At 35.5% G+C, this 22,536-nt stretch overlaps 1 protein-coding gene across 1 annotated transcript in view; it reads left to right on the top strand.

The window, feature by feature from the left end:
- Positions 1-22,536, top strand: part of ATP6V1H (ATPase, H+ transporting, lysosomal 50/57kDa, V1 subunit H) — a 146,025-nt gene that overhangs the window by 80,049 nt on the left and 43,440 nt on the right. Inside the window, exons 10-12 of the mRNA XM_012661390.1 lie at positions 7,104-7,282; positions 9,783-9,908; positions 22,260-22,361. Of these exons, the coding sequence (XP_012516844.1) occupies positions 7,104-7,282; positions 9,783-9,908; positions 22,260-22,361 (407 nt within the window). The remainder of the gene's footprint in view (positions 1-7,103; positions 7,283-9,782; positions 9,909-22,259; positions 22,362-22,536) is intronic.

The raw sequence follows: 22,536 nt of genomic DNA, 5'->3' as shown, positions 1-22,536 counted from the left end.
TGATAACTTGTGTCACCTTTGTCATTTAGTTCAAAGAATCTTTTGATTTCCATCTTTACTTCCTCATTTATGAAGGAATCATTCAGCAGAAAGTTGTTTAATTTCCATGACTTTGTGTAGAGATGAGAGTTTCTGTGGGGTTGATTTCTGTTTTTATTCCACTGTGATCTGAGAAGATGGATGGTATGATTTCTATTCTTTAAATTTTTTGAGACATGCTTTGTTTCCTAGAATATGGTCAATCTTAGAGAATGTCCCATGAGCTGATGAGAACAACGTATATTCAGTGGTTTTTGGTAGAATGTAAGTTTCTTAAGTAGTTTTTATAACCCATTCATTCCTTCTTTTCATTCTTTATAATAAATGGAGCAATGAAGTGAGAACATGTTTTTAAGGAAGAATAGATATAGCTTAATGATTAGTTTGCCAGAATTGACGAAAAGGGGAGAATCAAAGATCACCAAGCTTTGCAGTGCCATTATCTTGGACAATGGGAAGGAAAGTTGGTTTTAGAAGAATACCATAGGGCTACTTTATATATTAATTATGTTATATACTATGTTGAATATGTTTAGGTTATAGTTGAAGCCATTAGTTATAATATCTGAAATATGGAGTTTAATTCACCAGGCAACAAATATATAGTGAAATTAACAACAAAAAAAAACGCATATGAATAAAAGAGCTTGGATATGAGAGGGCAATAGGAAAAGTAACTGGAAAAGATAACAGAATTTAATAGAAAAACAAGTAAAATCTCACAAAAGGAAAGGAAAAACAAAAGAGTTTCAAAAAGGGAGAGGTTATCAGATTTAGGCCTCCCCATAGTTTAAGGACTCACAATTTGTGTGGAAAGACATAATAGGTGTTTTGAAAGAGAATAGTTTGTAGGATTAGTCATAGCCGGAACTGGGGGTTAAGGAAGGAATTAAAAATAATCTGTGATATCTAGTATGGTCCTATTGATTAGGATCTCATAGTTTAGTAAAGGAAACAAACATGTAAAAATATTAATGTCAGCCAGGTGTGGTGGCTCACACCTGTAATCCCAGCACTTTGGGAGGCCAAGGCAGGAGGATCACTTGAGGCCAGGAGTTCCACACCAGCCTGGGCAACATGGCAAGACCCTGTCTCTATAAAAAAATGACCAGAAAAAATAAAAAGAATTAATGTCATACATCACGATTTCTTCTTTGACCTATGGATTATGTAAAAGTGCATTGTTAAATTTCAAAATAGAAATTAGAAACTTACTGGTCTTTCACTGAATTCCGTTAAGCTTACAGAACATATTCTGTAAGATTTCCATCTTTTGAAATTTGGGGCTTGTTTTATGGCTCATCTTACAATCTATCATGGGGAATGTACTAAGTGTACTTTAAGAGAATGCGTATTTTGCAGGTGGAGGAGTGTTCTACAAATGTTATTTAGGTCAACGTGGTTGATAGTGTTATTCAGATCTTCTATGTACTGATTTTTGTTTGTTTAGTGGTTCTATCAATTGCTGAGAGAGAGAACTGTTAAAATGTCTAGCTATTATTGTAGATGTGTATATTTCTCCCTTCAGTTTTGTCAATTTTTGCATCATGAATTTTGAAGCTTTGTTATTAAAACATTTATGAATGTTACATTTTCCTGATGAACTGGCCTTCGTATCATCGTGAAATGTCTTTTTTTATCACTAGGAATGCTCTTTGTCTTGTTGTCTACTGTATTTCAAATTAATATGACACATCAGCTTTCTTATGGTTTGCATGGTATATTTTTTTCCATCTTTTTAGTTTCAGCCTATCTCTGTTGTTATATTTAAAGTTTGTATATTAATTATTGATATGGTTGGATTTAGGTCTACCATTCTACTGTTTTCTGTTTGCTCATCTGTTTTTTCTTCTGTCTTTCATTTTTGCCTTCTCTTGGGTTAATTGAATTCTTTAGAAAATTTCATTTTTCTTCAGAGGTAATCAGTGTATTAAAAAAAATTTCATTTTACTTAACATAATGACCTCCAGTTCTATCCATGTTGCCGAAAATGATAGGATTTTATTCTTTTTTATGGCCGAATGATTTTCGGTTATCAGAGGCCAGGAAGGCTAGAGGGGAGAAGGGGATGAAGTGAGGTTGATTAATGGGTACAGAAAGATGATTACATGGAAGAAACAAAGACCTAGTGTTCAACAATTTAGTAGAGTGACTGTCGTAAACAATAACCTATTAACATTTCTAAATAGCTAGAAGAAAATAATTCGAATGTTGCCAGTATAAAGTAAAGATGAATGTTTAAGGTGATGGATATCCCAGTTATCCTGATTTGATCATTGCACTTTATATGAATCTATCAGAATATCACATGTACCCTGAAAATATCTACAACTATTATGTATTAATAAATCTAAAAATTTTTATTTTAATTTTTGTTTTGGGTTTTAACTTCCTTTTTGCAGTATTTTATTTCTTAAAGGTTATTTTAATGTCACTATGTACGTCCTTAATTTTTCTCTTATACTTAAATTTTCCACTAGGTGATATCATTTTCTTTCAGCTGTAGAATTTCCTTTAGCCCAGGGGTCAGCAAACTACAGCAGCCAATGGGATAAATCTGACCCACCACCTATTTTTATAAATAAAGTGTTATTGGAATACTCATTTGCTTTGCTCATTCGTTTATGTGTTTTCTATGGATGCTTTTGCACTATAACAGCAGAATTCTATAGTTGTGACAGAGACTGCAAAGCCTAAAATATTTACTCTTTGGCCTTTTACAGAAAAAGTTTGCCAACCCCTGCTTTAGCGCATCTTCTAGTTTATGTCTGCTGGTGATTGAGTATCTCAATTTCATTATGTAAAAATGATTTTATTTTACTTTTATTCTTGAAGGATATTTTTGCCGAATACAAATTCTGGGTTCATAGTTCTTTTTTGCTTTCAGCATTTTAAAGACATCATTCCACTGTCTTGTGACCTCCCTCTGTTGTTTCTGATGAGAAGTCAGCCTTCCTTCGTATTTTTGTTACCCTGTATATAATGTATTGTCTTTCTCTAGCTGCTGTCAAAATTTCCTCGTTATATTAAATATTTGGTTTTTTGAACATTGTGATATGTGGGGGTTTAGTTTATTTCATTTATTCTTTCTGGTGTTTTCTGAACTTACAGATTTGTAGATTTATGTCGTTTACTGAAGTTAGAAAAATTTTGGTCATTGTGTGTTCAGATGTTATTTTTTTCCATGTGTAGAATCCTTTCCAATTTCTACTGTCCTTTGTTCCTTCAGGTTTTATATTTCATTCAGATTTTTTAGTAATTTTCTATGAAAGAGTTGATCAAATAGGAGCAATTATACTTTTCCATCACTAGAAATAGAATCTGTGGAATATATTTAGTATTTTGAACCATTAAATACATACTTTGTTCACAGTATTTCACATGAATGAATAAAACAGTGGCACTAGATAGAAATTCAGAAGTAACATGAAAATATCACAGAATTGTAGTTTTGTTCTTTGTAGTAATTCTTTCACCATGATGACAATCTTAACACTTAATAGCGTGAAACGTGGATTTTGAAAATGATTTTTATTATGGAAACTTTTTTTTTGTTGTGTGCATGAGGCACATTTTATGACTTAAGATAACAGTTCCAAATTAGATTGACTGAAAGAATGAATACTTTCTACTTTAAATAGATAGAGGCTTTACTAATGTTTATAAGTCTCATAAATTTTACCAGGGTAACTTGGTGCTTATGTTTTAGTTTTGTCTTTTTGTCTGTGAACCGTAAACCCAGAATTCTATATGCAGCAAAAATATTCTTCACACTTTTCGTCTGCTTGAGAATGATGTGGCTCTGCTTGGAATTGGTGTTCTTTGAACATTTTATGTCCAAAAATTTCTCTCACATTAGATTTGGGAAATTTTCAGCTATTATTTCTTCAAATAAAATTTCAGCTGCATTTTTTTCCTTCTTTTTTTGGCATTCTATTTTTGCACATATGTTGGATTGTTTGGTAACATTTAATGGGTTCCTCTATTCATTTCTTAAAAATCTTTTATCTCTCTGTTTTCCTCCTTGGATAATTTTGATCTATTTTCAAGTTTATTTAATCTTTCCTACTTATCTCCACTTGTTTCTTAAGTCTATCAGCTAATTTTCTATTTCAGAAATTGTATTTTTCACTTCTAGGATGTCCATTTGATCATTTTTAATAATTTCTTATTTTTTCCCTGAGATTTTCATTCACTGAAAGCATATTGTATTTCATTGAGGATTGTGGTCGTTTTGAAATCCTTGTCTGTTAGCTCCAGCGTCTGGTTCATCCTATAGCTGTACTCAATTGATTTTCTTCTAACTGTATTCTGTTTTGTCATTTTTTTTTTTTTTTTTTTAGTATTTTTGGTAATTTTAGATTGTATCTTGGCCATTATGAATGCTGTGTTGTGGAGATTCTGCATTCTATTTTTCTCCAGTAAGTTACTGTTTCTTTTGTTTTAGCTGAGAGTTTTCTTGACTGACTTTGACCTACAGTTGGGTAGCAGCTCTGGTTGTAGTTCAGATCTTTGTCTTTGGCTGAGCTGCTTTGAGTCTGTCCTGCACATGCATGTTTCAGGGGTTGGTCAGAGAACAGATTACATAGAATTTGGGTCCCCTTTCTAGTTCTGCTAGTCTTCGTGGTGGTTTTCTCCACCCTCCTCAGTGTTCATGGTTTTCCAGCTTCACCTTTCTGGTTCCCCAGGCCAAAAAGGCTACTTTCCAGCTTTTCTGTGGGTTCTCTGACTGCCAGTGTGTCCAATGCACAGACCATACTTAGCTTCAGGATAAAAACTTCAGTGACAGGAACTTAGTTATGTTGTTCCCTGACTTCCCTACCCTCAGAGGGTATGATCTTCACATTAGCGTCTGTTTCTATTCACCATTCTTTGAGGTAGTTGCTTTTTGAGTCTGTCCAGGTTTTATGGTTGTTTTCTATAAGGGAGGGGTTTGTCCAGTAGGTTCTTGGTCCATTATACTTAAGTGAAAGTTCATGTTTTAGTTGCGAAGTAATTAAAGCAAGTTAATTTAGTTTTGCTACTGCTACTCATTATCTGTGTATAATAAAAAAGGATTGCAAATAGTTTGTGATATTTACAGATGTAAGCACTGAGGAGGAATATTAGGTTAACGAATACTTTATTGAGTGCCTGCTCTGAGCCAGAGACAGCCAAGTACTGGTGATATAAATAAACTAAGGGAAACTGCAGGGAACGTGGCCAGTGTTCCCTGAAAAAAACCAGGTCCCTTTGGTAGAGTTGCAAGGGATAAGAAAATAATAGAGAGAAATGGAAAATGGAAGAAATAAAAGAATACACTGAGACAAAGATATAGTTTTATAAGTTTATAAAGATTATAGGCAAAGCGGGAGCTCAGGGGGCTTAGACCTCTCCGTGGATCTCAAAAGCCCCGAATGAGGTCTTACATGGTAACTTATAGGAAATAGTGAACAATTGTCAGGGGTAACAGATTTACATAACAGGAACAGGTAGTTCCTCTCAGGTTAACAGATTTTCAAAAGGCTTTTACAGAAGGCTTCCACAGATTCTGTAACTAATTCTATTTAAGTGAGCAAATGGTTACAAAGTCTTTCAAAGGTTAATTTCTAAATTCTAAGGTAAGTTTATCATTTAAACAGAGGGGTTAGACAGAGATATGTAAGCTCCATGTTTATTAGGTTATTGTGAATGGAGACAGGTAGTCTAGAGTGGTTTAAACAAAAGCTTTGCTTTTAGCTATTCGGGAAGCTGTCGTTTCCGGGAAGCTGTTTGTTCCGAAGGGCACTCCATTGTCAGCTCTCAGCCTATAGTTTTTAACAGATTCACTTGTGCTTTACAAAACAAAATCCAAACCTTTAGGTCCGAGAAACGCGGCGCCTCGTGGGATACAGCCGCTACTGCCTTTCAGAGACACCCTTCCGAGTGTAACAGCATTCGAAATGCAAACCAACACGTTCACATATTCCTTCAGGGCAAAGCTCTGAAAAACTCTTAAGACAAATCCTGTCCCCAAACATGTTTAATACCAATTCATGGAGCAACAGGAAACTACTCTCAAGGTACTTGAAATCTGAGGGAAACAGAAGAATGGTGGGCATCGACCTCACTAACTTCCACATGCTAAGCTAAATCTCTTTTTGCATCTATTTATCCTAATTATTAGGACTATAACTTGCTTGTAAAAAGAAAAAGAAGTAGTTTCAAATTTTGGTACAGTTGATTTAGAATTGTTATTGCCTGATTGACGTGAAGTTGTTACTGTACTTTGTGTTTTGGGATGGGGGTATTTGGCAGTTCTTTAGCAGCGTGGTCAAAGTGGCTGTCTTGACAGAAGGAGCCTGTCGTGTTTCTTCCTGCTTCTAGGGCTTAGCCTTGTCCTTACTCAGAAATACTGGTTAATTCAGTGAACAGTGTATACATTTATAGGTTCTTTTGTTATTTTCCTAAGTACTCTTTTTAAAAATAGAAAGTCACAGAAGAAAACTAGAGAATTTGCCTGAATGTCACAGAACTTTTCTGATAATTGTTCAAGCAAGAGAGTTTTTTTTTTCAAATTGTTCCTTGTACCTTTATAGGTTGATTAGAGAGGAGGAAAAAAGGTGACTGAAAACTAGAGAGGTACTTGAGGAAACATTCTTTTTTAGTATCTTAAGTACTCTAGGTGGGCAGCAAATGGAGAAAGGCCACGAGAAAGGATTGAGATGAATTTAATTGTGAACGTGTTCGGTATTGTAAAGCTCATCTGGTTTCACGAATTTGCGTGTCATCCTTATGCAGGGGCCATGCTAGTCTTCTTTGTTTTAGTCCAATTGTAGTATATGTGCTGCCAAAGTGAGTACAAGTCTGGGTTGATAATTAAAGATGTTTAGTAAGCCAGGAAGTACGGAAATAATCAGAAGTAGGCTTCTGATGTGGGACATACACTCAGAAATGAATAAGGATTTGAGGTAGAGTCATCCACTTAAAGGTGGTGGTTAAACCTGAGACTAGAAGGGGGAAAGAGGTATAACAGAAAGTACAGAGGTCTGAGAACATCACATGACAAATTATACAGTTTCTCATTATCACTATGTCTAACCCAGAACTTTTTAGAAAAGTCAACTGAAAGAGAAACTCGCCAAGAATATGCTCTGGCCATGATTCAGTGCAAAGTTCTGAAGCAGTTGGAGAACTTGGAACAGCAGAAGTACGATGACGAAGATATCAGTGAAGATATTAAATTTCTTTTGGAAAAACTTGGTGAGAGTGTCCAGGACCTTAGGTGTGTTTTTCTTTTAAATTCTCAAATGCTGGATCTGTTGAGCTTTGTTTTGACTTACATAGCGTTTCAAGAAAATCTAAATTTGTTGCCAATTGTAAAAATCAAGAGATTTTACTAAAATATGTTGTGTATTCTTTTAAGACATCATTCTTACATGGCGACAGTTGATGAGAGCTGTGCTTTGTCTTTTCTCATTCAGGGAGATTCCCACTGTTTCCTGCTGTCTGAAATCTGACTGGCTTTCCTCCCTCAGGAGCCCCTTGAGAGTCTTCTCTCAAAATCTTTTTAAGCAGCAGTGAGAGTTTGTTAATTTGTGGAAGAGGTTTGCCCATATATGGAGAGAATATTTTTTCCTGCTTTTTGAAGTTCCTGTTGGCTTATTTTATTTTATTTTATTTTTTTAGAGATGGGGTCTCACTCTGTTGCCCAGGCTATAGTGCAGAGGTGCAATCATAGCTCACTGCAGCCTCGAACTCCTGGGCTCCAGGGATCCTCCCAGAGGCCTGAGCCTCCCAAGTAGCTAGAATTACAGACATGCACCATCATGCCTGGCTAATTTTTCTAATTTTTTGTGATGGGGTCTCGTTATATTACCCAGGCTGGTCTTGATCTCCTGGCCTCAAGTGATCCTCCCACCTCAGCCTCCCAAAGAGCATGAGCCACCACATCTGGATGGATTTTATTTTTATATGAAAGTTTTATTTTTTATATGAAATTTTATTTTTATTTCTTGTATGAAAAATAATGCAAATAATATACATATAGTAAAGAAAAAAACCCCTTACACAGTAGGGAAGGGACTCCATACCACTCCCACCGTCTTCCCAGCCTAGTCCTGCACCCCCTCTGGTTTCTTGTGTTTGCTTCCAAAAAGCTTCCTAGCCCCTCTACGCCTATCTCCTACCCCCCACAAAATAGATATTCTGTTTCATAATATCTTGATGATCTTTCCCATTAACATACGTATTCTTTGTTTTCAAGCCATTCTCAGAAAATAGATCCTTCTCTGTAGGTGGATTGGGTTTTGGGAGCCAGGCTGACATGGGTTTGGATTCTTTCGCCACTTTCTCCATATGTGGCATTGCACAAGCATCTTGACTTTTTCAAGTCATTGTGGCGAAATAGTAATAAAAATGCCATCCTTGCAGAATTTGTTGTGGGGTTCCAGCTACCCAGCAAATACCTTTACTGTAGTATGTGCTTCAGAAATGTATTTACCAGATAATTCGATGCAACCATGATCCCAAGGCCCAAAAGATTTCCCAGAGATGGGAGGTGTTATCTGTATCAGTGGTTTGTACTGGATTTTTGTGGAGGGAGGCAAATGATTTTTGTTATTCTATAATTCCAAATATGGATAAGTTAATTTTAGTATAATAGTCAGGCCAGCAATAGGCCTCATAGTTATAAATTCTATTATTATTGGGTTTGTGTAACAATTTATGATCAGTTCTTTTGTAATAATCATTTAAGGCCTGTTTTTTTAAAAAATAAGATTAGTGATAGTTAGCTTTCTAAATGATTTAATCCATGTCAGCCAATTATTATTGCTTAACTGAATTTGTTTACATAAAGCTAATAGGATGATGGAGGTAGCTGAAAGAGGCTTGTTTCTGTTTTTGCTGTTATAGGTTTAGGATATGAATGTTAAAAATACTAGTTTACTTCTTATACTAGCTGGCCCTACCTTAAAGTAAATTACTGTTTTATGTAAACAAGACACTCTGATCAACTTACCCAGTCAACCTGGTTATACCGAGTTACCAGCCAGCGTCTGAATGGCTGTATCTCCTTTTTACTTGAAACAAAGTGCAAACATGTCCTGACATTGTTTGTCTACTGGCTTACCACATTAACAATTTCCTATCATAAAGCTTTGAATAATCAAGTTATTCTACATATAGTGAATGGTTTTTGAATTAAAGTGAATTGCAATTCATTATATGTACAGAGGTTTTTGTTTTTAATTAATCTACAATAGATTAATTCAGGTAATAAATTACCTCTACACTGTTGGTTAATCACATTGTAAAATATTGTACTGATACATGTGATTTTGTTCTTATGATGTATTATTGTAGTTTATGATACTTAAAGTATAATAGTATTAGAGTATACTATTATTTTATGTTAAAGTACTATGCTTTTACCTAAGTTGACATTAATATATTTATTGGTCTGTCAAATAAAGAATTCCAAGTGTCACGGTAGAAATCCTGATAGATTATCAAATCTTTTATTAATACTTATACACATTCATGTATATATTGGGGTAAGAATTTTGAATATAAGTGCCTATTTTAATATCTCATGCCCAGCATTCAAAGGCATGTTGGACCTTAATGCCTGGAATAAAAGTTCATATGATTTACTAAAGGTTGTTTAAACTTTGTTTAGTGGTCAGTCTTTGTTGTTAAGTCATCAGTGAAGATGTTTATTTTGCTTAATTTTGTAGTAACTCAGATTTTTATAAACTTTGAATTCTTTAAAATTTTTGTAGTTCATTTGATGAATACAGTTCAGAACTTAAATCTGGAAGGCTGGAGTGGAGTCCTGTGCACAAATCTGAAAAATTTTGGAGAGAGAATGCTGTGAGGTTAAATGAGAAGAATTATGAACTTTTGAAGTAAGTTTTTTATTCCATTTTATGCTTTTAATACCTGCTATTCTAAATCCTCACCAGTATTTGTTTTTGTCACTCTTTAAGTGTTGGGCATTCTGTGGTTTTAATTTATATTAATATTTTCTTGCTGACTGAAGTGATTGGATATCTTTTCACATTCTTTTAGCCATTTGGACATCTCCTTTTCTTGTAGAAGTGCCTGTTCAAGTCTTTTTTTTTTTTTTTTTTTCATTTTATAGGAATGCTATAAATATTCAGAAAATGAGTTCTTTGTCATACGTATACATTCATTACAATTATTTTGTCCCACGATGTTGCATGCCATTTTACTCTTTAATGGTGTCTTGGTGAAGAGAAGCTTTAAATGTCCATGTAACTTAATTTATTTCCCTGTATGGTTCATGCTCTCCTGTGTCCCAGTTAAGAAGTTGTTGCCTACACAAGGTCATGGAGATAACTTTCTGTGATAATCTTCTAGAAACTTTTAACCTTTTATATTTAGATCTCCAGTCCATCTGGGATTGATTTTTGGGTATGATAAAAAATAGGTAAAAAAAAAAAAAAAAAAATAGGGAACAAGATTCATTTTTTTTCCTTACATGGATATCTAATTGAACCAGCATGATTTATTAAAAACAACGTTTTCCCCAGTGCTCTGGAAGTTTACCTTTGTCATAACAAGATGACCAAACATGTGCATGTATCTTTCTTTTTTAGTGAGATATAATTCTCATACCATCCAATTCACCTAACATGGACAATTCACTGGTTTTTATTAATAGTATATTCATAGATAAGTGCAATCATCAACACAGTCAATTTTGGAACATTTTCATCACTTAAAAAAGAAACCCTACATCCTTTAGCTGTCACTTCTCTATCCACCCATCTGCCCAGCCCTAGGCAACCACTAATGTCTGGATTTGCCTATTACAGAAATTTCCTATAAATGGAATCATATAATATTTGTTTCTTTTCTGACTAGCTTCTTTCACTTAACATAATGTGTTTTAAGGTTCATCCATGTTGTGGCATTTATCAGTACTTCATTCCTTCTTATGGCTGAGTAATAGTCTATTGCATGCATAAGATTATATTTTATTTATTCATTCATTAGTTAATACACATTTGGGTTGTTTCTACCTTTTTGTTATTATGAACATTGTTGCCAATAATACTTGTTGTACAGATTATTGCGTGGACACGTTTTGATTTCTCTTGCTTGGGTTGATGTCTAGGAGTAAAATATGGTAACTCTATGTTTAACCATTTATGGAACTGCCAGACTGTGTTCCAAAGTGGCTGCACACTTTTGTATTCCCATCAGCAGCGTACAACTGTTCTCATTTTTACAGCTCCTTGTCAACACTTGTTATTATCTGACCTTTTGATTCTAGCCATCTTAGTGAGTATACAGTGGCATCTCATTGTGGAGTCTGTTTGTATTTCCTGATGGCTAACGATGTCAAGTATCTCTTTATATGCTTGTTGGCCATTTGTATATATTCTCTGGATAAATGTTCAGATCCTTGGCTCATTTTTTAACTGGCTTGCCTTTTTTACTTAGTTGTAAATGTTCTTTATATTTTGTGGATGGAATTCCCTGATCAGATACATGATTTGTAAACTTTTCTCTCATTTTGTGGGTTGTCTTCTCATTTTCTTGATAGTGTCCTTTGAAGCACAAAAGTTTTAAAATTTTAATCAAGTCCAATTTATTTTTTCTTTAGTTCCTCTTCCTTTTAGTGTCATAGCAAATAATCCATTGCCAAAACTGAGGTTATAACAATTTGCTTCTATGTTTTCTATAATATTTTTATAGTTTTAGCTTACATTTAGGTCTTTGATCCATTTTGAGTTAATTTCTGTAAATGGTGTGAGGTAAGGGTCCAAATTCATTCTTTTGCATGTGGCTATCAGATTGTCCCAGGGCTATTTGTTGAAAAGATTTCTTTCCCTGTTAAATTATCTTGGCACCCTGTGGACCTGCACAGTTTGAACCCGCATTGTTTGAGGGTCACCTTGTATAAGATTATGTTATCTGCGAATAGAGAGTTTTACTTCTCGATTTTTTAATCTGGATGCCTTTTATTTATTTTTATTTTTTTGCCTAGTTGTCCTGGCTAGAACCTCTACTATGCAGATGTCTTTCTGAATTCTTTATTCTATTTCATCACGTATTTGTCTATTCTTACTTTAATACTATGTTATATTAATTGCTGTACTTTATGTTAAGTCTGATATATGATAGTATGAGCAGTCCTCTTCTTCCAAGGTGTCTTGGTGCTTTCTGGCATTTCTATGTGTATTTTGGAATCAGCTTGTCAAGCAAACAGTTTTATTGGTATTTTGATTTGGATCGAATACACAGTTCATTGTAGAGGGAATTGATAGTTTTTAAAAATTTGGTGGGGTCTTCCAATCCATGGATATGGTATATCTCTTCATTTATGTAGGATTTCCTTTGGATAGTGTTATGGTCTTGCCTATCTTTCATTAGGTTTATTCCCATGTATGTGGTTTTTCTGATGTTCCTGTAGATCATGCCATTATAATTTCTCACTTTCTATTTCAGCTTCAATGAAACTTTTTGTGATGATATAAATAGTGTATATTTGTGCTGCTCAATACAATATTTGTGACTACAGAACACTTGAAATGTTGCTGGTGTGACTGAGAAACTGAATTTTAAAATTTAATTTTAATCAATTTAACTTTAAATAGCCACATATGGCTAATGACTGTTATATTGGAGCCTGCTGTCTAGAAATATTGATATAAACAGGTTGTCAGTCAGCTTCCCTCACTGCCAGCTTGATATTGGTTTTCTCAAGTTATTTGTTTCTGACTTTCTGCTTCAGCATTTTGTTGTTTTTGTTTCATTTTCCATTTGTTCTTCCTTAAGGATTTATGCTTTAAAAAATCCCTTTATTGTCATTTAAATTAAATATCTAGAAGGAGCAAAGGTAAATACATGTGGCTGATGGAGCATTTATAGGCACACCTATCTCTGTTGTTTAGACTTCATTTTCTCTGTATAACTGAAAATGATAGATTATCCTCATTTAAAAAAAGTACCGCAAACCACAGTGAGTTGTGACTGATGGAGAATAGGAGGCAGGAGAGAGTGGATTATCTTTTCAGCATGGCCTTGCAACTTGAGTTTTAACAACATCAACAGACAGAGCTTGGATAACGTTTTTTAAATTTAGTTTTTGGAAACCTTGAATATAATGGAAGGGAACTTTTTACAAATTTTATTACTACAGTATTACATGTCTCTTTATTACGATACCCTGAAAGAGGCTTTCGAAAAGGGCACATTCTGTTTTCTGGCATTAGGTTTCAATTTTTACAGCTCCTTTAGCTTACTCCCTTTACCTTTGTATGATTCTTAATGATTTTTCTGAAAACCACAAACAGTGATATGTGGTATTTTTCTTTTATGTTTATGTGATGATGAAGAAATTTGAAATAATTGTCTTTAGTTTTTATCCCTATAAATTGTCTGCATAGGATGATTGACGGGAGGGGCATACTAATGTTGTCCTCCAGACTAGTTGATAAAATAGATCTGGATGAAATCTTTACATAATTCTGCTATTTACAAAGAACAGTGCATATTTTTAATCTGTGGAGAACCACACTTACGTCAGGCTATGACCTATTTTTGCATAATTTAAATACATTTTTTTCTTTATCACTTTTGAGTACAGTAGTATTCAGAAATTACCTTGTAGCTTGTATATTATAGTTTTGAAGTATTTATTTTGAATAAGGAAATATTCTGAAATATAAGAAAAGCAAAAGCCGAGAGAGCAGATGAAGTTTATAAAACTGAGGGAAAACATGTGAAAGAGAATGAGAGCAAATTTGTTGAGTGATAAATTAGAATAATAACGTACATTCTATTTTGGATTTGAATAGGCACTTCTCAAGATTACATTTCTAGCAAATGTCAGAGTCAGAATTCATATTTGGTCTGATTATAAAACAATGGTATGTCACTGTCTGGATTTCACTGGAGTATTTGATAGAATCATGGCTTGTGGCTAATGTGATAGAGGTTTGTATTATGATCAGTGAATCCATTGTTGACTTACAGCTGTGTTCAGAGATGACTTGGAGGGAGCTCTCTCTTTGTTTACCACAAAAATCTCTTTTTATTTTGAACCGTTTCTTTTGAATCTTTTTACTGATGATTAAACTTAAGAAATACAAAGCATGCTGAGCTTATTTACAGTCTTACAAAGATATTTTCATTGTTGCTGAAGATATTCAGGGTACTAAATGGCCCTAAAGGATAACTGATGCAGCATCGATGTAGGGATGCCCCAGTGATGGGAGGAAAGCCCCTTGAACTGGCCAAGTGGCTTCTTGGCTTTGCACAGGAATGAATTTGAGAGAGATGGCTCTCTCTCTCCTAGCTACAGGAAGGTTTTATTGAGACAGAGACAGACAACAGATCTTACTCCAGAGACAGAATAAGAGTCCTTTCCCGAGCAGGCAGGGTACACCTTATTGGGCAATGGTAATATTTATATATATATATATATATATATATATATATGTATTTTTAAAATTTATTATTTTTTTATTTCAGCATATTACGGGGGTACAAATGATAGCTGTTTAGGTTACATATATTGCCTTTGCCCCGCCCAAGTCAGAACTTCAAGCGTGTCTGTCCCCCAGACGGTGTGTACTGCATCCACTAGGTGTGAATATACCCATCCCCTTCTCCCCACTCCCACCTGCCTGACACCTGATGAATGTTACTACTGTATGTGCACACAGGTGTTGATCAGTTAATACCAATTTGATGGTGAGTACATGTGGAGCTTGCTTTTCCATTCTTGTGATACTTCACTTAGTAGAATGAGCTCCAGCTCTATCCAGGATAATACAAGAGATGCTATATCACCATCGTTTTTTGTGGCTGAGTAGAACTCCATGGTATACATATACCACATGTTATCAATCTACTCATGTCTTGTTGGACACTTGGGTTGTTTCCACATCTTTGCAATTGTGAATTGTGCTGCTATAAACATTAGAGTGTAGATGTCTTTTTTATAGAGTGTCTTTTTCTCCTTTGGCTAGATGCCCAGTAATGGGATTGCTGGGTCAAATGGTAGATCTACTTCTATCTCTTTGAGGTATCTCCATATTGCTTTCCACAGAGGTTGCACTAGTTTGCAGTCCCACCAGCAGTGTATGAGTGTTCCTATCTTTCCACATCCATGCCGACATTTATTGTTTTGGGACTTTTTGATAAAAGCTATTCTCATTGGAGTTAAGTGATATCTCATTGTGTTTTGGATTAGCATTTCCCTGATACTTAGAGATGTTGAGCATTTTTTCGTGTTTTTTGGCCATTATTCTGTCTTCTTTTGAAAAATTTCTGTTCATGTCCTTTGCCCACTTTTTAACGGGGTTGTTTGATTTTTTTCTTGCTGATTTTCCTGAGTTCTATATAGATTCTAGTTATCAGCCCTTTATTGGATGTGTAGCATACAAATATTTCTCCCATTCTGTAAGTTATGTGTTTGCTCTTGTGATAGTTGCCTTAGCTGTAAAGGCATTCGGCTTAGCAAGTCATCCATTCTCGGGTGCTTCCGGGCAGTGACTTCCTTGTGACTTTCTTGTTCAGGGTGGTTAGGGTCTGGTCAAAATGGCTGCACTCAGGCTGTTGATCTTCCTTTTCTGCCATATCCCTACATTATAACCATTAAAATCATTTCTATGTTTTGTAAATTTGACTGGAATGTCTCTGAGATTTCTTCCAGGTCTAACATTCTTTGAGTCTAAGACTATGCTTTGCAAATATTAATGGAGATCTTGTTAAAATGCAGATTCTAACTCAACTAAGTCTAGAGTAGGGGCTGCGATTCAGCATTTCTAACAAGTGTCCAGGTGATGCAGATGCTGCTGGTTTGCACACCATATTTTGTATGTTGGTCCCAGCCGTATGGAGAATGGCTTAAGTCACTGAATGTGGTTTAAGCAAAGATTGGCAAAATTTTTCTGTAAAGGCCCAGATGGGAAACATTTTAGACTTTGCGAGCCATATAGTCTCTATCACAACTACTCAACTCTGCCATCGTGATGCCAAAGCATCCATCCAGGAAAACTTTATTTGCAAAAACAGATGGCAGCCAGCTTTGGTCGACTTGTAATTTACTGACTCCTGGTTTGATAAATTCAGAATGTCAACCTTAGGTAATGAGATTCAGAAAATATGATTAAGTATAGAGTTTATTTGAGCTCAGAGTTTGAGGATGGCTACCTGGGAGCATAGATTCAGGTTGCCCTGAATATATGACGGCTCTCTTGAAAGTATCCAACCATTGTTAGCAAGAATGATTACACTCCCGATTAGCAGCAGTTACAAATGAGTTTTTAAGAAAAGAAGAGGCAGTTTCTAAATTGTTTCCAAGAATTTACATTAAAATAACATAAGCTATTGATTGGCTATACATTGTTCTTTGTATCATAAATTCGAGGAACTTGGAAGATAATGGGGTAGGTAGCTTGTTAGGGGCAAAATGACTTTAAACAATTGCCCCTGGCCCATTCTGATGTCTGTCTGGGCTTGATAAATTTTGCATATTTCACATAGTTCAGACTACTGTGAACTATTTTTCTATTCTCAAGAATAAACATTATGTCATGCTTTTAGGGAATTCTGTGTTAATGTAATTTGCTTACAATTTCATAAAATAATTTCTGAATATTAAAATATCACATAATAAAACAATTGAAGTCTTTAATCTTTTGAAATTACTAAAATGTTCCAGTTGAATTAAATTAAGCTTAAGTTTAGAATATTTGCAAGTTGGCCTTTAAAAAGAACATACATAGTTTGAAATATCAGAAATATAAATACACATGAGAAATTGAATGAGTCTACACGAGAGACCCCTTTTTCAGTTCTGTTGTTCATAGAGGCATAAGTAAGGAGAAAACTATAATAGCAGAGAAGTCTTGATCTGTGATCTTCGGAAAAAGCTATCCACCTCTAGAATGCTGTCTGCTTCTGGGGAGAAACTTCCTTGGCTAGTTTCTCGCCTTAAGGTCTCCAATAGGTGTATAGTTCCAAGAGTCTGGTGGGGCCCTTCAAGTTGTGAGGTTATTAACCCAAGGTTCAGGGTCCTGAAGTTTTGCTGAGTTTGGGTGGCAAGGGCAGTCTGATGTTCTCAGGAGACACAGTCTCCAGATTCTAGATTGCCCTCAGTGTGCACCATGAAAAGCTTTCTTTACCTGGTAAAAATACACTTTGGCATAATTAATAAAAGCTTTGCAGCATTTAGTCCTATCAGAGTTTAGTAGCAGAGGATACAGGAGGTGTTATGATTAGGTGCATAGGCTTTCCTGTGACAATTTCATAAGGGATCAACTTATGTTTTGTACGGACAGTGGATCTGATTGTCATCAATCTGCAATACCTTTGAACAAGGCAATCCAGTCAATTTAGTTAGCTTTACCTAATGCTATTGTAGGTGTAATACCTTACTTAATTATTTTATAACTTGTCCAGGGAAACAAGTACCTGTATCATTGAAGATTTTTCCAGGAATGTCCCATGAGGAAACCATTTTCTAATAACCATTTAGCCACTGTTATAACATTAGCCCTTTTGCATAGGAAAGCTTTTATACAACCAGAAAACATGCATTCAAAATGACAATTGAACCAAATTCCTCTGTAAATGTTTAAATGGCCCATCAGGCCATTATATATTTTAAATTTGGGTTATTTTATCTTTTCCATGATGAGTCATGGAATGCAGAGCTTTTAATAATGGAAGCTTTAAGGTCTTAGGAAGGACCAGGTGGCTGTCCAGGCTCCCCGTGAGTCCACACTTAGCGTAGAACTTACATCGTCTTACATACCAATTTTGTTTCTCATTTCAGGTGTACTGCACTGTTTATTAGATGAATTATCACAGGTGATTTAACTTGGGCCATGGAGTTCATTCAAATTACATATCTAAATAATTTCAGAACTGGCTGATTTAGCATGAAAATCTGGCAAAGTATTTTCTTGATATTTAATTGTCTCATCCTGCTTGGGTTAGCAGTTTTGTAAACCAGTCATTCTCTTCATTAGAGTGCTAGAAATTCTCACCCAGTCCAGATGATAGGGTCTTAACGATGTCAGAAACCTGTAGTCCAGAGTGCCTGCCAGGGTCCTTTTCATCTTTTTCATGAACCTCCTTGAAGCCACAGTTCTCCAGTATTTTACTTGCTTGTGAAGAGTTTTCAGAAACTGCATCAGAATTAAGCAATTAACTGTGAAAATAAAATGGTCATAGTTAAAGACACAGTCAACAAGAAATTTGGTTATTTCTGTAGCCTACAATAATTTAACATAACAACAATAATTATGAGTTTTAACACATACCTAGACATATCAGAATTTTAGAAATCCCATATAATTTTGTAACATATATTAATATTCATAAAAGTGTAAGTCGAAGAAGGTTAAACATAATTTTTTATTTGACAGTGCTTACCATGTAATTTAACATATCAAATAAGCCTGTTTCTCTCCTTTTTGAATGCAGCAGGCACCCTCTGTAGCACCCCAAAGTTAGTTTGAGGTAAGAAAAAAAAAATTAATTTTAAATTTAATTTTGGGAAGCCTGTCAGATATGTTAAAGGTTTAAAATACTTAATGAAAATCAGATCACAGGTTGCTGTAAAATAATAATAATTTATTTAGCCAAAATGATAATTCAAAAGATTTTGAAAAGCAAAAACCTTTGCTCTTTGATAGAGAAGAGACTGAATTTTCCCAATAATCAAAAGACCTGAGGAAGACAGGATCTGTTGCTCCTTTTCTCCTCTCTTTTTTTTTAATAGTTTACTCAAAAGGTGAACAAAAATATTTTATTGTGTCTTATTAATACTACACGAAATTTTTGTTTGAAAGAGAAAACCAAATTTTACTTTTGTAATGGTATATTATCAATACGAGGCTAATTTTAATAAAACCTTATAAACAAATCCATCCAGTCCTAGTTTTTGACCACATCATATTTCCATAAACATTTTATAATTTCTTGTAAATTAAAAAAAATTCTTTCTCTTCCCAACTTTCTATTCTTATGTAGTTTTATCTATTTTTTTATTCCTTCAATCTGAAACAACCTTTAAGTAACTTTTAAACTAGACAAAAAAATTTTTTTTTTTTTTTAGCAAACACACATCTTCATACCTTTACAACCTTCCTCACCAAAAGCATATCTTGCTTTGTCTTCCTCAGTCAGCTTCGGTCTCAAGTAGCAGGAAAGAAAACAGAGGGGATCCTGGAAACTGGAATTCAAATTCCCTGCGATATTACCATCTACTGCCAGTTTCTTTCTATCTGGGGCCTCTAACTGGATCCAGCCCAGTTAATTATCAAATCTGATTTGGTTCTGGACCCATTTCAGTTTCTCTCATGACTTCTGAAGCCAGTTCAGATAAAAAGTTTGCTCAAATGAACTCAGATAGCTCAAAACACAAATCCATGGACCTGTGGAATCTGAGAACTTACCTGTGATCCCTAGTCAGTGCTAAAGAGCAACAGGTAAAATGAGTCCAGCAGGTCCTTGCTTGGTCACTTGTTATTCCTGGTGGTGGCTGAGAGCTCTACTTTGGATCCCACTTTCGACACCATCTGTTAAAAACCTTGGACAAATTAAATTTAAGAGAATTTAATTGAGCAAAGAACAATTCATGAATCGGGCAGCCCCTGAACCAGAATAGGTTCAGAGAGACTCTGGCTCTGCTGCATGGTCACAGAAGATGTATGGACAGACAAAGGAAAATGATATACAGAAAGTGGAAGTGAGGTACAAAAATGGCTGGATTGGTTAATGCTTATTTGAACATGGTCTGAACAGTTGACTGCCTATGATTGGCTGAAACTCAGTTATTAGCACAGGAGTAGGTTGCAGCCTATTTACATATCCAGTTAGGTTATAGTTCACTATATATGGAGAAACCTTTAGGCCAAACGTAATATATGTAAGGAGGCCGCTTTAGGCTAAACTTAATTTACATTGCATAGATATACCTTACTTGCATCTTTACATGGAGTTACTTATGCATGTCATCATACTAAATGTATTAGTTTGTGGCTTGTCTTTTCACTTCCTATGGGTTGGAGTCAATTAAAATGACTGTCTTAGTCATTTTTTAAGACACTGTACACAGATACCTTATTGGAAATGTGAAAATATTTCTGTAGGAGAGTCCCAGAAATAGAATTGCTGGGCCAGGCATGGTAGCTCACATCTGTAATCCCAGCACTTTGGAAGGCCAAGGGGAGTGGATTGCTTACGGCCAGGAGTTTGAGACAAGCCTGGGCAACAGAGTGAGACCCCTGTCTCTACAAAAAACAAAAAAATTGGCCGGGCGCGGTGGCTCACGCCTGTAATCCTAGCTCTCTGGGAGGCCGAGGTGGGCGGATTGTCTGAGCTCAGGAGTTCGAAGCCAGCCTGAGCAAGAGCGAGACCCCATCTCTACTAAAATTAGAAAGAAATTAATCGGCCAACTAAAAATATATAGGAAAAATTAGCCGGGCATGGTGGCGCATGCCTGTAGTCCCAGCTACTCGGGAGGCTGAGGCAGGAGGATCGCTTGAGCCCAGGAGTTTGAGGTTGCTGTGAGCTAGCATGACGCCACGGCACTCTAGCCCGGGCAACACAGTGAGACTCTGTCTCAAAAAAAAAAAAGAAAAAACAAAACAAAACAAAAAAAAAAATTAGCTGAGCATGGTGTCACACACCTGTATTCCCAGCTATTTGGGAGAGTGAGGAGGGAGGATCCCTTGAGCCAAGGAGTTTGAAATTGCAGTGAGCTGTTAGGGCATCACAGTACAGCCTGGGTGACAAAGCAAGACCCTGTTTAAAAAAAACAAAAAAAAAAAAAGAAGGAAGGAAAGAAAAGAAATAGAATTGCTGGGTCAAAGGTCCGTGTGTTTTAAACTCTATCGGAAGCTGTCAAAATTGATTTTGTTAATTGGCTTCACCAATTTAACAGTTGATTTATTTATTTTTCAATAAGTATTGAGCATCTTTTGTGTGGTTAGTACAGTTCTAGGTGTTGCAGATAAAATGGCAAAACAAAGTCCTTATTTTCATTAAGCTTACATTGTATTTGGGAAAGACTAAACAAAGAGTTAAGTAAATATGTAATATAAAGGCAGGTGGAGAAGAGAATGATGGGGGAGGATATTGATTAGGGGGACCATGGGCTCTTATGTAAGAGGTGACATTTGAGCTCAGAACTGAATAAATTCTCTCAGTATACAACTGATTGCAATTGCTAATTTGTTAAGGTTTTTATGTATCTAAGTGAGCAGATATCTCTAGAATATTAGAAAGCATTTTTTTAATACTTTAGTCTTATACCTAGCCATTTAAAAAAGTTACTCATTCTGACTGGTTATCACAATTATGCTGTGCTTATAGAAAAAGTTGAGATGTTTTCCATTTATTTCTAGGCCCTTGAGCAGTTAAGATAACGTAGGAATGATCTATTTCTTGAACGATCTCTACTTGCACACATGAGGAAGGCAGTCCTTTCCCAGCTCCTTGGATTCTGAGCAGTGTCAGCTTCCTTCCCCTTTATTCCCAAGGACATGTGCACCCTGGGTAGATGCACTCTCTGCCCGCTGGTCCTTGAGGAGAGGAGGGAGCAGAAACCGTGGCAAAGGGGAGCCTTCTCTGCTCTTGGTCCCTGGGTGCTTTCTGAGAAGTACCCATCAGGCTCCAGCAGCAGTATGAGGAAATACTAGGAGGGCAAGGGAGTTGGATGGTAGATTTGGGCTGCAATCTTTAAGAAGCATTCATTTGCCATTATGGGTTTCATTCTATTTGTAAGATACATGTTCCAGGCTTTTGCTAGAGTTGGGCCAGAAAGAGGGGAGATGTGTGTGCTTAGTGCTCAGTCCACCATCTTGATCATAGGGCACTGAAGGCAATTTGTCCCAGTGCTAGCAGTAGACCCTGTGATTTACAAATGGTTTATTTAAAAAATATTAGCAATGATCTACTGGTAGTCTTCTATTAAAATAACTTTAATCACATTCTAGTTGTCTTTTTTGAGATAGAGGGAGAGAGGGAGTCCCTGATATTTTGGGAATTATGCATTGTATATGTTGTGAATCTAAAAGTAACCTGTTATGTATGTATAATGGTTTGGAAACTGCTAACTTACAAGTAACAGTGAAATCCTTAGAAAAATGATTATATTTATAAATGCCTATTTTCAGGAAGATATACCTGCATTATACTTAGGTTCTGTTGTGCTCTATAGAAAACTTAGAACTTGATCTCTCTTTGGATTATATTCATTTCAGAATCTTGACAAAACTTTTGGAAGTGTCAGATGATCCACAAGTCTTAGCTGTTGCTGCTCATGATGTTGGAGAATATGTGCGGCATTATCCACGAGGCAAACGGTAAGAGAAAACCATTAATTTGATTTGGTTTCTTGAAACCTTCACCATAGAATCCTAAAGAATATACTTACCTAAAATAGAGTAGTTTAGCAGAAGAAATGACAAGAGTAAATGAAATCAAGATTGCCACATAGTAGGAATTATGAAAAACCCAACTAAAAGTGAGTAGTGTAAA

The sequence above is a fragment of the Propithecus coquereli genome, unplaced genomic scaffold (genome assembly GCF_000956105.1).
Source record: "Propithecus coquereli isolate 6110/MARCELLA unplaced genomic scaffold, Pcoq_1.0 Scaffold71, whole genome shotgun sequence".
Classification (NCBI taxonomy): domain Eukaryota; kingdom Metazoa; phylum Chordata; class Mammalia; order Primates; family Indriidae; genus Propithecus; species Propithecus coquereli.
The sequence above is the reverse complement of the archived record's forward strand: the minus strand, read 5'-3'. Positions and strand labels throughout refer to the sequence as shown.